This window comes from Lethenteron reissneri, chromosome 34 (assembly GCF_015708825.2).
Source record: "Lethenteron reissneri isolate LAM-NWPU_2019-01 chromosome 34, ASM1570882v1, whole genome shotgun sequence".
Classification (NCBI taxonomy): domain Eukaryota; kingdom Metazoa; phylum Chordata; class Hyperoartia; order Petromyzontiformes; family Petromyzontidae; genus Lethenteron; species Lethenteron reissneri.
The window spans coordinates 14,756,077-14,768,027 of record NC_083812.1 but is presented as its reverse complement, the minus strand read 5'-3'; the positions used below and the strand labels follow the sequence as shown (position 1 = coordinate 14,768,027).

The window sequence follows — 11,951 nt, the reverse complement described above, 5'->3', positions numbered from 1 at the left end:
GATTGCGCGACTTCACGCGCGCGCCAAGCCGCATGCGAGCCGGCGCCTCGCCGCGCCCCGAAAATCCTCGAGGACGAGGAGCCTCCTCCTCCTGCTCCACTCCGCAATCGCTCGCCCTCTGGCCGCCCGCCCGCCCGCTGCTGCAGTGATGACGCGGCTCTCTCGAGAAAGGGAGCAGCTCCCACCCCGAACTCTGCAGCAACCACCACCACCACCCCCCGCCCCCATTCGCCAAGGCTCCCTGCGAGGTCGTTCTACTGCCCACTCTCCCTTCACAGGATATTGCTCTCCAAAAAACATTGCCCGAACAGACTGTTGGGGCAAATGCTGTTTGCGAGCGCCTATGAAGGCCGGCACGGCAACACGAGAGGAGTGGGTGGCCAGCACCACGCCCGATCGCCTTTGTCTCCCCAATGGCGATGTTTCACACATCGCATGAGGTGCTCACTTGAGGCTGAGTCGACCTAGGCGCGGCCCATGACCGCTTCAGATAATTACCGTCACTGGTGTTGGCCGCGAGCGGGAATCCAATTCGGGTCACCGGTTTCGTAGCGCAGCGTAGCGCTCACCACTACACCACCGCCACTCTCATCTTACGAGCTCCCCTCTCTCCTTCGACCACTGCCAATATCTGCCATCGTCAGCAGTCCCCCCAACCCTCCGCAGGGCCCCTAGACCCCCCCCCGCCCCCATCGTAACTCTGGCACGCGCGCGAGGAGCGGCCACTCCCCTCTCTGTTGCTCGTGAATCGATCCGTGATGGATTGATGTCTCCCAATGCTGACGCGCCCGCTCTACCCATATATAAGCGACGCTCCCGCCGTGCCGCATTCGACGCAGCCAGCGAGACGAGAAGACCCATCCCAGCCACAGCACAAGACCAGCCCGCCCCGGCATTCCTAAAGGTACAGGATTTCGCCCTCGACTCGGTAAGACGACTGCTCTAAGGGTGGTTGGTGGTGGTGGCGGCGCGGTGGTTTTGCGCGCCCGGCAACCTGAGTTCGATTCCCGGCCACGGTTAACATCAGTGGCGAGTGGATATCTGACCGGGTCCTGCATTGCGGCCCCCACCCTGTGCTGACCAGCGTGCTGAAGTCTGGTTAAGCAACCACCCCCTCCCCCACCCCTATGGGCCGACTCGGCGTGCGGAGGCCTTCATCCAGCAGTGGAGTGACACGAGGAACTCCTGCGCATGTTTGGTGATTGTTACGTCTTAAAGGGAAGAGCGGCGAGCGGAGTTTGTGCAGAGACACCGAAGTCCTCCTCCTGCTCCGCGCGTCTCGTCTTGCCGTCGCCGCACGTGGCCGCGACGCGGCGGCCCAGCGGTCGCGCGCTCGTCGCTTATAGCAGGGGGGAGGGGGGCTCTAGCCCCCCACACCTCACCAGTGGCGTGGTAAAGTACACTACCAGCTCAGGGGGGGAGGGGGGCAATCTGTCAGGTGGGGCCCCAATACTGCTCGAATAACAACAACAACAACACGTGGAACGTAACTGGAAGTATTTACATAAAATGTATAAACCGCGTTTTAAATAAGCGCTGTTGTTATTTTACACTGTTGTTGAAAACAGATCTAACGGTGGTTGCCACGGGGGGGGGGCAACTCGTAGCTTTGGCCACCAGTTGGGGCGGGGGGGGGAGGCAAGGCACCCCCTGCCTGCCCCACGCGAAGTTACGTTCCTGCCCACGACCTTCTCTTGCTTCTTACACCTCTCACGACTCTGTCCCATCCCGCACTCTACGCTCCCGATCTCGAACCACGCCGAGTCGCCTTGTGCCCCACAGGGACAGCTGCCACCGGGAGTGCCCCTTTTAAAAATGTTTCAGATGAGATGTGATGCGCTCTGAGACTCACAGGCTTACATATATCAAAAACAAATCAGTATCATCATCATTATCGTTAAACTCCTCAGTATTTAATTATCAGAAGTTAAGCAGAACCGTGCCTGGTTAGCACCGTACTTGCATGGGAGACTGCCAGCGAATGCCAGGCGTTGTTGTCGGCTTGGGCTGCTTAGGTAGCCAAAAGATTATGTATATCAGTGACGGATTGTAGAATCCATCTTTGCGATGACATTTGCCCTCTGGTATGCGTGATGGGGTGTTATCCGATTTTATCCGGTTTTCTCCTACTTTAAGTCAAATATTAATGAATGGAAATGGCCAAACATCGCAATGTCGCATCAGGAGTACGCTGGCGAACGAAGAGTGAGACAGCGATATCCTGCTGGGTTTAATCATTGGTACTTTCATCATCAACCATCCTACCTCAAACGAGTAGCAGACTGCATCGTGTTCCGAGACAGCGCCTGGTGGGTCACATCAATGTGCAATAGCCGGAGCGGAATTTTCTTTTTAACATTGCGCAGTGATCGAGATGATAATGATCATGATCAAGAGTGTTTCTCAACACCACGCATACGCGAACTCAACCCCACGCAGCAGCATCAGCAGCAGCACGCGTGAGTGACATTCACACCGAGCGCTTTGTGTGTGCGTGCGCGTGGTCTTTTAAAGACCTCTCTCGTTGAAGTACAGGAGGAAAACAAAGCAAGAGGAATGGACGCTCTGAAGAAAGGCTTCTCCAAGGCGAAAGAGGGCGTGAGCTCTGCCGCAGAGAAGACGAAGCAGGGCGTGACGGACGCGGCCGGGAAAACCAAGGACGGAGTCGTGGCCGTGGGTAAGGGTGGCGCGCGCACCCCGCACGGAGACAGCTGCACACGCGCTGAGCTCTCCTTTGAACGATTTACTGGACGTCTGTGGCACAAAGGAGATTTGTAGCTCATCGTATTCCGCCAGGGTAAATACACGTGACAATGGGCTTGCATAATGCGCATGTGTAAGGGACGTTGGTTACCATGTAAAAAAAAACAACCGGCAATGGATACCAATTGTTATTTATCTGAATTCAATAATCCCCTACCACACTTCGCTCAAGAAGGGCTCACAAGTGATGTAATCACATCTGCACCTCTATTTAAGGAACGAAACAGGAGGATTTCTTTGCAAATGTGGCTGTCGCCTGATGAAGCTAGTTGTAGTTACTGGTGAAACGTCGTACTCAGATTGTAAATGTTGTGGCTTGGCTCTCCAACACACCGGTGTTGCTGTACTAATGACGAATTGGCCATGTTCTGTTTACGTGACAAACCTTACTAGTTGGTTGTGTCAGATGGTGGCGGGTTTAACGACACATTTATATATTTATGCGATCTAATCCAAAAAACCTGTATTATGGATGATATTGGTCGCGAAAGACTTCGTGTTAAACCAATACATATACTGATTGATTTTTATATACCATCGTCATCGTTTACTATCCATCTCTCCACGCCGTGTCAAGGTGTCAAGATGTTAACGCCCTCGCCTGGTCTACAGGAGGGCGTGGGTTCGATCCCGACTCTGACGATGACTGCTGCATATTTGGGAGTCTCCCTGGTCTCTCTCCCTGTGGTCGCGTGGATTTTTCTCCGGGTCCTCCGATTTAGAATCAACACGCGTTCAGAGTGTTTGGCTGCTATAAATATTCCACGTAATGGTAAACCACTTTTTTTAGCTATAATTTGTGATAGCCACGTCGTCGCTTCTGGAAAAATGAGCTTTATGGCTCAGTTGACCTTACCTGGTAAAATAAAATATAGTTTAGTGTCGGTCATCGGCGTTGATTGACCATACTTCACCACGATGGTCAATTTGGAGTTGGTTCAGAGTGAAAGGTGGCGTGGGGGATAACAGAAGCGATCTGGTTAGTCTTCATCTCTGACGTTAGTCGTGGGCGGGAATCGAACTCAGGTGGCTGGGTTCACAGCGCAGCGCGTAGCCCACTGCTGCACGGCTCGCCCACCGCGGCAATTGCGAATGTTTCTCGTGAACCAAAGCCCCCCCCCCCCCAACAAATCTCCTGTGAAGCGGCGTAACCTGTCTCGGTACGCCGGCGGTGCCACTGCACCGGGGAGCCACAGGCCAGGGGGGGGGGTGCCAGGCACCAGGGCTACGAAGAGGGGGGGGGGGCGATTGAACAGCGCCCCCCACCCCCCCCCCCCCCCGGCCCATGCTAAGCACGCCGAGGGATCCGTGTCACCATTTCCACTGCAGCAGAGCAGTGGGAGTTGTTGTGCAGCACGGCGCAGGCAGGTCGCTCGTGAAATAGAAGCCAATAGCTCAGTGGGGCTTCAAAATTAGTGTAGTTGTTATTTGTGTAGATATGTTCAAGTGATTTGCTTGCCTGCCCTATACCCTGCGCTGTTTGTTGTTCTGGCGTTCTGACCCCGTGCCCCTTACTGGATATCTGTGAAAAAGAGCATCTTAGCTCATCGGATTCTTCCTGCAGTATAAATACAGATTCTGAAGTGGCAATTGAAGGCAGCTTAGAATCATGCAAAGTGTGCCCTCTGTGTGTATGGGTAGTTCTCACTGGGTAGTGCTTGGATGGGTGACCACCAACAGCAGTCACAGGACTGCGCGGCTACGTGGCCGTGTGTGTAGAACTTCTTTCGCACCGCACATAGCCAACCGTGCCAATCGCAGGTGCGGGAGAGCAGAGGGCAGTGCCGCATAACCAAGTTGCTGTACTGCACTATACACTACCGCGTCTATGCCCCCCTCTCTCCCCCCACCATAACGAACTCGCAGTGACCAGTGTGGGGAAGTATGGTCTATAACTCGCTGCGACACGAGCGCGTTCACGGATTGTAATTATGTGATGTAATTTACAAGTCCAAATTGTTCTTATATTTGGATTTGTATTCATGGCACGGATAATTGTTTATCCTGTTTACAGTAAGTTCTTGCGTAGATTTCATCGAAATTATTCGGCTTTGTTCTTGTTAATTTGCCCGCATCCACCCTGCAATATTCGTAACTATAGCCACTGCTGATGGTCTATGGATTTCTACGTAACTCTATGGATCTCTACGTTACTCTATGGATCTCTATGTAACTCTATGGATCTCTATGTAACTCTATGGATCTCTACGTAACTCTATGGATCTCTACGTAACTCTATGAATCTCTACGTAACTCTATGGATCTCTACGTAACTCTATGCATCCCTACCTATCTCTATGGATCTCTGCGTAACTCTGTGGATCGCTACGCAACCATATGGATCTCTGCGTAACTCTATGGATTTCAGTGTAACTCTATGGATATCTACGTAACTATATGGATCTCTACGTATCTCTATGGATCTCTACGTAACTCTATGGATCTCTGCGTAACTGCCAGCACTGGCGACAGCATTTGGCCCTCGGGCAACTTGCAACGATAAACTCCCGAGTCTGGGAACGCAGCAACGGCCGGTCACGGGAATTCCGAGCGGATTTCCCTCCGCTCTCAAAGCGACACGGCGAGCAGCAAGTTGGGTAGGGGGTGGGGGGGGGTTACGTTGAGACGTAGGCAAGAAAATAAAAAAAAGATCAAATAATATAATGCAGTGACGCTCGCTGCAGGGCAATTGCGTCACCGCAGTGTGGCGAGGGGAGGGGTGATGTGCATGGCTCAGGGCGTGGCGCTGCGATCCGATTAAAATAAAAAACGGACTGCGACGGGAATAGCCGATCGTGAAAGATGGTCTCGTACTAGAGCCGCCACGTGTCTCGCCTCCCTCGTGTCCCGCAGGCACCAAGACCAAGGACGGCGTGGCTCACGGAGTCAGCACCGGTACGGCGACTCATCCAATCCGCGGCTCACCGCACGTCTCTGCCTCACTTCACCAGTGGGGGGACGGGGGTCGGCGACCTGCGCATCTTGAGCCGCACGAGGCTGAGGGCTTGCCTTCGCGATGTTATCTATCAAGGACCACCACCCAACCGCATCGTATTAGCCACGTTGCATTGGCGGCTCTTGAAATGTTGATGGGGTTTTTTAAAAAAATATTTGACAACCGAATCCGATGCAAAATATTTGGCTCTTCTTGGTTCTGTAATTTGGCTGCCGACCTCTGCACTCGACGATTCGTCATTCAGGCCCCGGAGCTGAACGTGACGTGTGGAGTGGCACTGCGGTGGCAGGGCTGCGCAATCAGACGCACACACACCAATACACACCAATACACAATGAAATCCACGAGACATAGTTGTCAATCCCGCACGCAGGGCACCACGGTGGCTAGGAGATGTTAACTACCTCGCCTGGTATACAGGAGATCGTGGATTCGATCTCGACCCTGACGATGCCTGCTCTATATTTGGAGTTTGCGTGTTTTCTCTCTCCCCGTGGTCGCGTAGATTTTTCTCCAGTTTTTCCCCCACATTAATAAACACGCGTTTCGACTATTTGGCTTCTATGAATGTCCACATGAGTGGCTACTTCGTTGAGCTATAACTTTTGACCAGGCCGCTTCTGAAAAAGAGCTACACAGTTCAGTGGGCCTTACCTGGTAAAACAAAAATAAATGTTTATACTTTGGATAGTTTATGAGCGGCATGGTAAACAATGATGAAACGTCACCCATGACCCAAAATGGCGTGGGGAGGCCCTCATCCAGCAGTGGATTGGCAGTACAGGAATATAGATCACGTGGCTGCCTGGCGTGGTTGCCGTGGCTGCCTGGCGTGGTTGCCGTGGCTGCCTGGCGTGGTTGCCGTGGCTGAGTGGCGTGGTTGCCGTGACTGAGTGGCGTGGTTGCCGTGGCGACGCTGTCACCGCAGTGGCCGGGAAGACGAAGGAGGGGGCCCAGGCGGTGGGGGGCGCCGTGGTGAGCGGCGCCAACGCCGTGGCCACCAAGACGGTGCAGAGCGCCGAGAACGTCGCCTCCGCCGCGGGGATACACGCCAAGGAGCGCAAGGTGGGGGAGGGGGGGGCGCGGGGTGGGGCACGGGGTGGGGGGGGGCACGGGGTGGGGGGGCACGGGGTGGGGGGGCACAGGGTAGGGGTGGTACGGGGTGGGGGGGCACGGGGTGGGGGGGGGCACGGGGTGGGGGGGCACAGGGTAGGGGTGGTACGGGGTGGGGGGGCACGGGGTGGGGGGGGGCACGGGGTGGGGGGGGGCACGGGGTGGGGGGGGGGGGCACGGGGTGGGGGGGGTACGGGGTGGGGAGGCACAGGGGGGGGGGGCACAGAGTGGAGGAGGGGATCAGGGTTGGGGTGGCACAGGGTGAAGGGTGGGGGCATGGGTTGGGGGGCGTCACGGTGTGGGAGGGGGGCTCGTGGGGAAGGGTGGGGGGTGGCCTGAGTGAATGTGTGGGGGGGGGGGGGGACGGTGCGAGGAGGACAGGGGACACGGGGGGGGGGGTGCAGTTTGCTCTCGGCCTCAGATCTGGAGGGGACCTCGTCTGGCAACTCCCCGACCGGCTTTCAAAACAACAAAAATGCTGCTTCGTGTTAGAGCCCAGAGCGCGTCTATATCGGCAGAGCAACGTGGTGCAAAACGTCCGGCGCGCTGTCCTGCTGTGTGTATCAAGGCCGTAGCCATGGAGTCAACATCGGGGGGGATCAAATCTTCCAGGGGGTCTAGGGCCCCCCTCCCCCAGAAAAAAAAAATCTAAATTTTAAAACAAATTTCCTGCCTAAAATATAAAAAAATGCACTAACACATGGGATGGACTTTTTTTTACAATAATGTCAAACAGTGTATTGTATTACATTGCTCTGTTTTTTTATGTTTTACCTTTTCTTGTTTCATTGTATGTAATGACAGAGATTAGGGATTTATAAAGTACAACCATTACCACAATCATATAAACATTAATCTATGCATTGTTATATGAAGACAAGGTTTGGCAAATTTTAGTTTTTATTTACACAGCATAGAATTTTTTTAAATATTGTTTATCGCAAAATATGGGGGGGGGGGGGACATTTTGAACATATTTGAATATTGGGGGGATGTGTCCCCCCCATTATATATTATAATTACGGCCTTGGTTAGTATCGTGGGCTACGCGCGTTTCATCCGGCCGCGTCTCATCACAGGATGAGGACAAAGAGGCGGAGGGGGAGACGGCACCTGGAGCGGACGAGGCTGCACCACAGGCAAGGACAAGATCTCTTGAGACGTTACACTCAACCTCACTCACACGCACACACACGGGTCGTGTGTTACACACACAACACGGTCAGCGCGCTGCGCTACGAACGCGGCGACCCGAGTTCGATTCCCGCTCACGGCCAACACCCGTGACGATTATCTGAAGTGGTCCTGGGCTTTCCCAAGGTCGACTCAGCCTCGAATGAGTACCTGGTGCGGTGGATAAGCATTGCCACTCGGGATACAAAGGCGGCCGGGCGTGGTGCTAGCCACCCACCCCCCTCGCGTGTCTTACCGGCCTTATTAGGTGCTCACTAACAGCACTTGCCCCAACACCTGCATTATTGGTTTTAGTACTTCCAGTGTTATTCTGTTTTCATCATCTCGATACCGGCCAAAAAGGGTCCCACAGATAAAACACAGCAACTGCGGTTTTGAAAATGGTGAACGTCCTCACCTCGCGTGATTGTGCGCCGAGCAGCGCGGCAACGCGAAGCTACTCTTCAATAAAACCGTTCCGGTTCTTTTTCAACATTTTGCAGGAGTCGTAACGTTCCGCGGAATCTGCTGCTCGTGCCGCCCATCTCGACCATTTGACGTCTGGGGGATGCGTTTGTCGTCGCTGCCACCACGCTCAGCGCCTCGCCCGCTCAGCACCACCACGCTCAGCGCCTCGCCCGCTCAGCACCACCACGCTCAGCGCCTCGCCCGCTCAGCACCACCACGCTCAGCGCCTCGCCCGCTCAGCACCACCACGCTCAGCACCTCGCCCGCTCAGCACCACGCCCGCTCAGCACCACCACACTCAGCGCCTCGCCCGCTCAGCGCCACCACACTCAGCACCACCACACTCAGCACCACGCCCGCTCAGCACCACCACACTCAGCGCCACCACGCTCAGCACCACCACGCTCAGCGCCTCGCCCGCTCAGCGCCACTACACTCAGCGCCTCGCCCGCTCAGCGCCACTACACTCAGCACCACTACACTCAGCACCACCGCGCTCAGCGCCACCACTCTCAGCACCTCGCCCGCTCAGCACCACCACGCTCAGCACCACCACGCTCAGCACCACCACTCTCAGCACCACCACGCTCAGCACCACCATGCTCAGCGCCACCACACTCAGCACCACGCTCAGCACCGCCACTCTCAGCACCTCGCCCGCTCAGCACCACCGCGCTCAGCACCACCCCGCTCAGCACCACCACGCTCAGCGCCTCGCCCGCTCAGCGCCACTACACTCAGCACCACCACACTTAGCACTACCACGCTCAGCGTCTCGCCCGCTCAGCACCACCACACTCAGCACCACCACACTCAGCACCACCACACTCAGCACCACCGCGCTCAGCGCCACTACACTCAGCACCACCACACTCAGCACCACCACACTCAGCACCACCACACTCAGCACCACTACACTCAGCACCACCACACTCAGCACCACCACACTCAGCACCACCGCGCTCAGCACCACCGCGCTCAGCGCCACCACACTCAGCGCCACCACACTCAGCGCCACCACACTCAGCACCACCACACTCAGCACCACTACACTCAGCACCACCACACTCAGCACCACCGCACTCAGCACCACCGCGCTCAGCGCCACCACACTCAGCGCCACCACACTCAGCACCACCACACTCAGCACCACCACGCTCAGCGTCTCGCCCGCTCAGCACCACCGCCCTCAGCTCGTCACAATAAACGATCGCAGCATTCGCCGTGGACCTGGTCTCTGCTTGCAATAAATTTCCTTTTAAAGAGCGCCGCTGCATTTTCTCGTTTGGAAGATGGCTTACTTCCAATAGCACCGAAAGCCCCTCGAACCGAAGTGATTACTTCAAAGTCACTTTGAAGTAAACACTCTAACTAATTGGACTATTTTCCCGTGGTATGCAGTTGCCATCAGCACGAGTTAATTGGTCACCGATTCAAGTACTGGCACGCAGGCTCACCAGTTAGAAAGTAAGTAGCGAATTATTCAGACCACGGACGTAGCCTTTGAGTCAAAGCTGTCCTCAACGTTTGGCTTCAAATGCTGAGATATATCCCCGATCTTCTTGTGCCTTGCCTGTGCAACCAGGGTCGGCTCCACCCGTCCATGCAGGCGAACTAAGGCGGTCGCCTCGGGCGCCAAGTTAAGTTGAGGGCGCCAAATTCGAGGGAAAAATATACAAATAATAAAGAGACAAATAAAATAACTAAAGTGTCATTATTTCAATTCCCGTGCGCGTACAGAGGGAATATGAATTATTATGAATTTCTTAACGTTTCTGAGAATGCATTGGTTGGACAGACGGACGGGCGGACAAAACGAATAATTATTCCTGTTTAAAAAAAAATGCCTCGAAAAAAAAATTAAACGGAAAATAGGGGGCAAACTGATTCCCAGTCTACCAAAAACCTCGGCCTAGATCTGTTCTTGGGGGTGCGGGGGCGCCGATTGCACGGTCCGCCTGCGGGGAGGGGAGTACGACTCAGATCGTTCCAGCGTGGACAGATGGTTTTGTTTGAGGGCATTTGGTAACTATTCAGGAACGAGCTGTCCCAACACCTCCCGCTGTCGTTCGGCCTCCTATGCTGGCGCATAGTGGCGGCAGTGGTAGCACACGTGCCTTGCAGCAGCAGCAACAGAACATGCGTCTGGGTTCGATTCCCGACTCTGTGTGGAGTTTGTGTATTCTCTCTCTCTCCTCCTGTTCTAAACGGGGTTTTGTCCAGGATCGCCGGTTTCCTCTCCCAAGCTAAAGAGACAAACTAACAATGTCATTGGTACTGGCCAAACATCCCAATGCTGAGACCATTACCTGCAAATGACACGACTGGAGTTATACACAGCAGCCGCAGCAGCAGCATCAGCATCGCCCCCCGACTGCAAAAAAACACACACTTGGCAGGACCCTCCTGAAAAAGGGTCTTGAGACTCGGCGAAGCTTTCCCGGGCAAACGAGCATCATCACAAATAACAATAAAATATGATTGATGTTCACGTGGTTTTTTTCGCTGTCGTTTGTGAACTGGGCAGTTGAATGGGAACTACAGCGAATGTCCCAAGCGAGGAGTCGGATTCACGCATGCAGCATTAAGACAGCGACTGAGCAAGTGGTGGTAGCACCGGTCAAAGGCAGTGAAGGCATCTTCAATGAAGCATTTACCTAGCACGCTACCTTACAGAATACACGACTGTAATGTGATGTAGCTGCTGGTTGTATAAGCGTATGTATATTCAACCAGCGCTTAACTTCAGCCGGAATAGTCTAAAACGCTGTTCGGGAAATAATTATCAGCGCCCCATAATCCATCTCAGATTTTTGTCTTCACGATAAAATAAATATGGATGGGCGTACCTTGCACTCTAGTGGTAGTGCCTTACACCGACGGTCCCTTCTGCGCGGCGGCCTGGCGGAGTGATGGAAATGATCGGGTGAGAACTGAAGTCCTGAGCACGCGCAACGGTGGCGTGGCGAGCGGGAGACTCCCTTGTTGCGGTGCGACGCTTTGCCTGGGGAGGGGGTTGAGAGGCCGAGCTCTTGGGAGGACGCCCCAAGAATGTGGGCAGTGTGTGTGTGGGGGGCGGCGGGAGACATTGCGTGGGGCGCGCGTGACACCCCACGCGCTCCGCGAGTGGCGCCCGAGTGTGAAGAGGTGCACGCGACGGAGTGTCACAAAGCCACCGCTAACACGGCGATGATAAATAATAATGACGAATACCATTATTGTTGAATTACGACCGTAAGTTATGGATAGACCGACCCGCGGCCGTGCGAACCGTGGAATTTCTCGCACTGGCTCAGGGCTGCGAGTGGAGCACAGCGCTGCAAGATGCTCGATCCCAACTGGAAGACAGTGGCGCCGGCAAACGACGGCTTCCTGTTGGAATGCGTCAGTGGCGTAACGCATGAGCCTGTGAATTGAGAAATTAGCTGTAAATTTAATTATCGTTCGTAGTTATAACTTAATTAATGTATTGCCATCG

The 11,951-nt window shown here is 54.6% G+C and overlaps 2 protein-coding genes across 2 annotated transcripts; both read left to right on the top strand.

The window, feature by feature from the left end:
* Positions 1–748: 748 nt before the first annotated feature.
* On the top strand, positions 749–9,700 carry LOC133350730 (gamma-synuclein-like). Its single transcript, XM_061565402.1, has 6 exons — positions 749–904; positions 2,515–2,677; positions 5,617–5,658; positions 6,648–6,784; positions 7,912–7,971; positions 8,509–9,700. Exons 1-6 carry the CDS (start codon positions 767–769, stop codon positions 8,515–8,517), a joined length of 549 nt encoding a protein of 182 aa, XP_061421386.1. The 5' UTR covers positions 749–766; the 3' UTR covers positions 8,518–9,700.
* On the top strand, positions 8,574–9,723 carry LOC133350729 (uncharacterized). Its single transcript, XM_061565401.1, has 2 exons — positions 8,574–8,700; positions 8,732–9,723. The coding sequence occupies exons 1-2, from the start codon at positions 8,574–8,576 to the stop codon at positions 9,721–9,723; spliced, it is 1,119 nt and encodes a 372-aa protein (XP_061421385.1).
* Positions 9,724–11,951: the final 2,228 nt, after the last annotated feature.

What these genes read in the sequence shown, in the direction of transcription:
- LOC133350730 (XM_061565402.1), top strand. Translation starts at nt 767, where the DNA reads ATGTCTCCCAATGCTGACGCGCCCGCTCTACCCATATATAAGCGACGC. An exon ending in GGCTCACGGAGTCAGCACCG is followed by an intron (nt 5,659 to 6,647) that starts GTACGGCGACTC and finishes CTGTCACCGCAG; the next exon opens with TGGCCGGGAAGACGAAGGAG. An exon ending in TACACGCCAAGGAGCGCAAG is followed by an intron (nt 6,785 to 7,911) that starts GTGGGGGAGGGG and finishes GTCTCATCACAG; the next exon opens with GATGAGGACAAAGAGGCGGA.
- LOC133350729 (XM_061565401.1), top strand. Translation starts at nt 8,574, where the DNA reads ATGCGTTTGTCGTCGCTGCCACCACGCTCAGCGCCTCGCCCGCTCAGC. An exon ending in AGCACCACCACGCTCAGCGC is followed by an intron (nt 8,701 to 8,731) that starts CTCGCCCGCTCA and finishes CACGCTCAGCAC; the next exon opens with CTCGCCCGCTCAGCACCACG.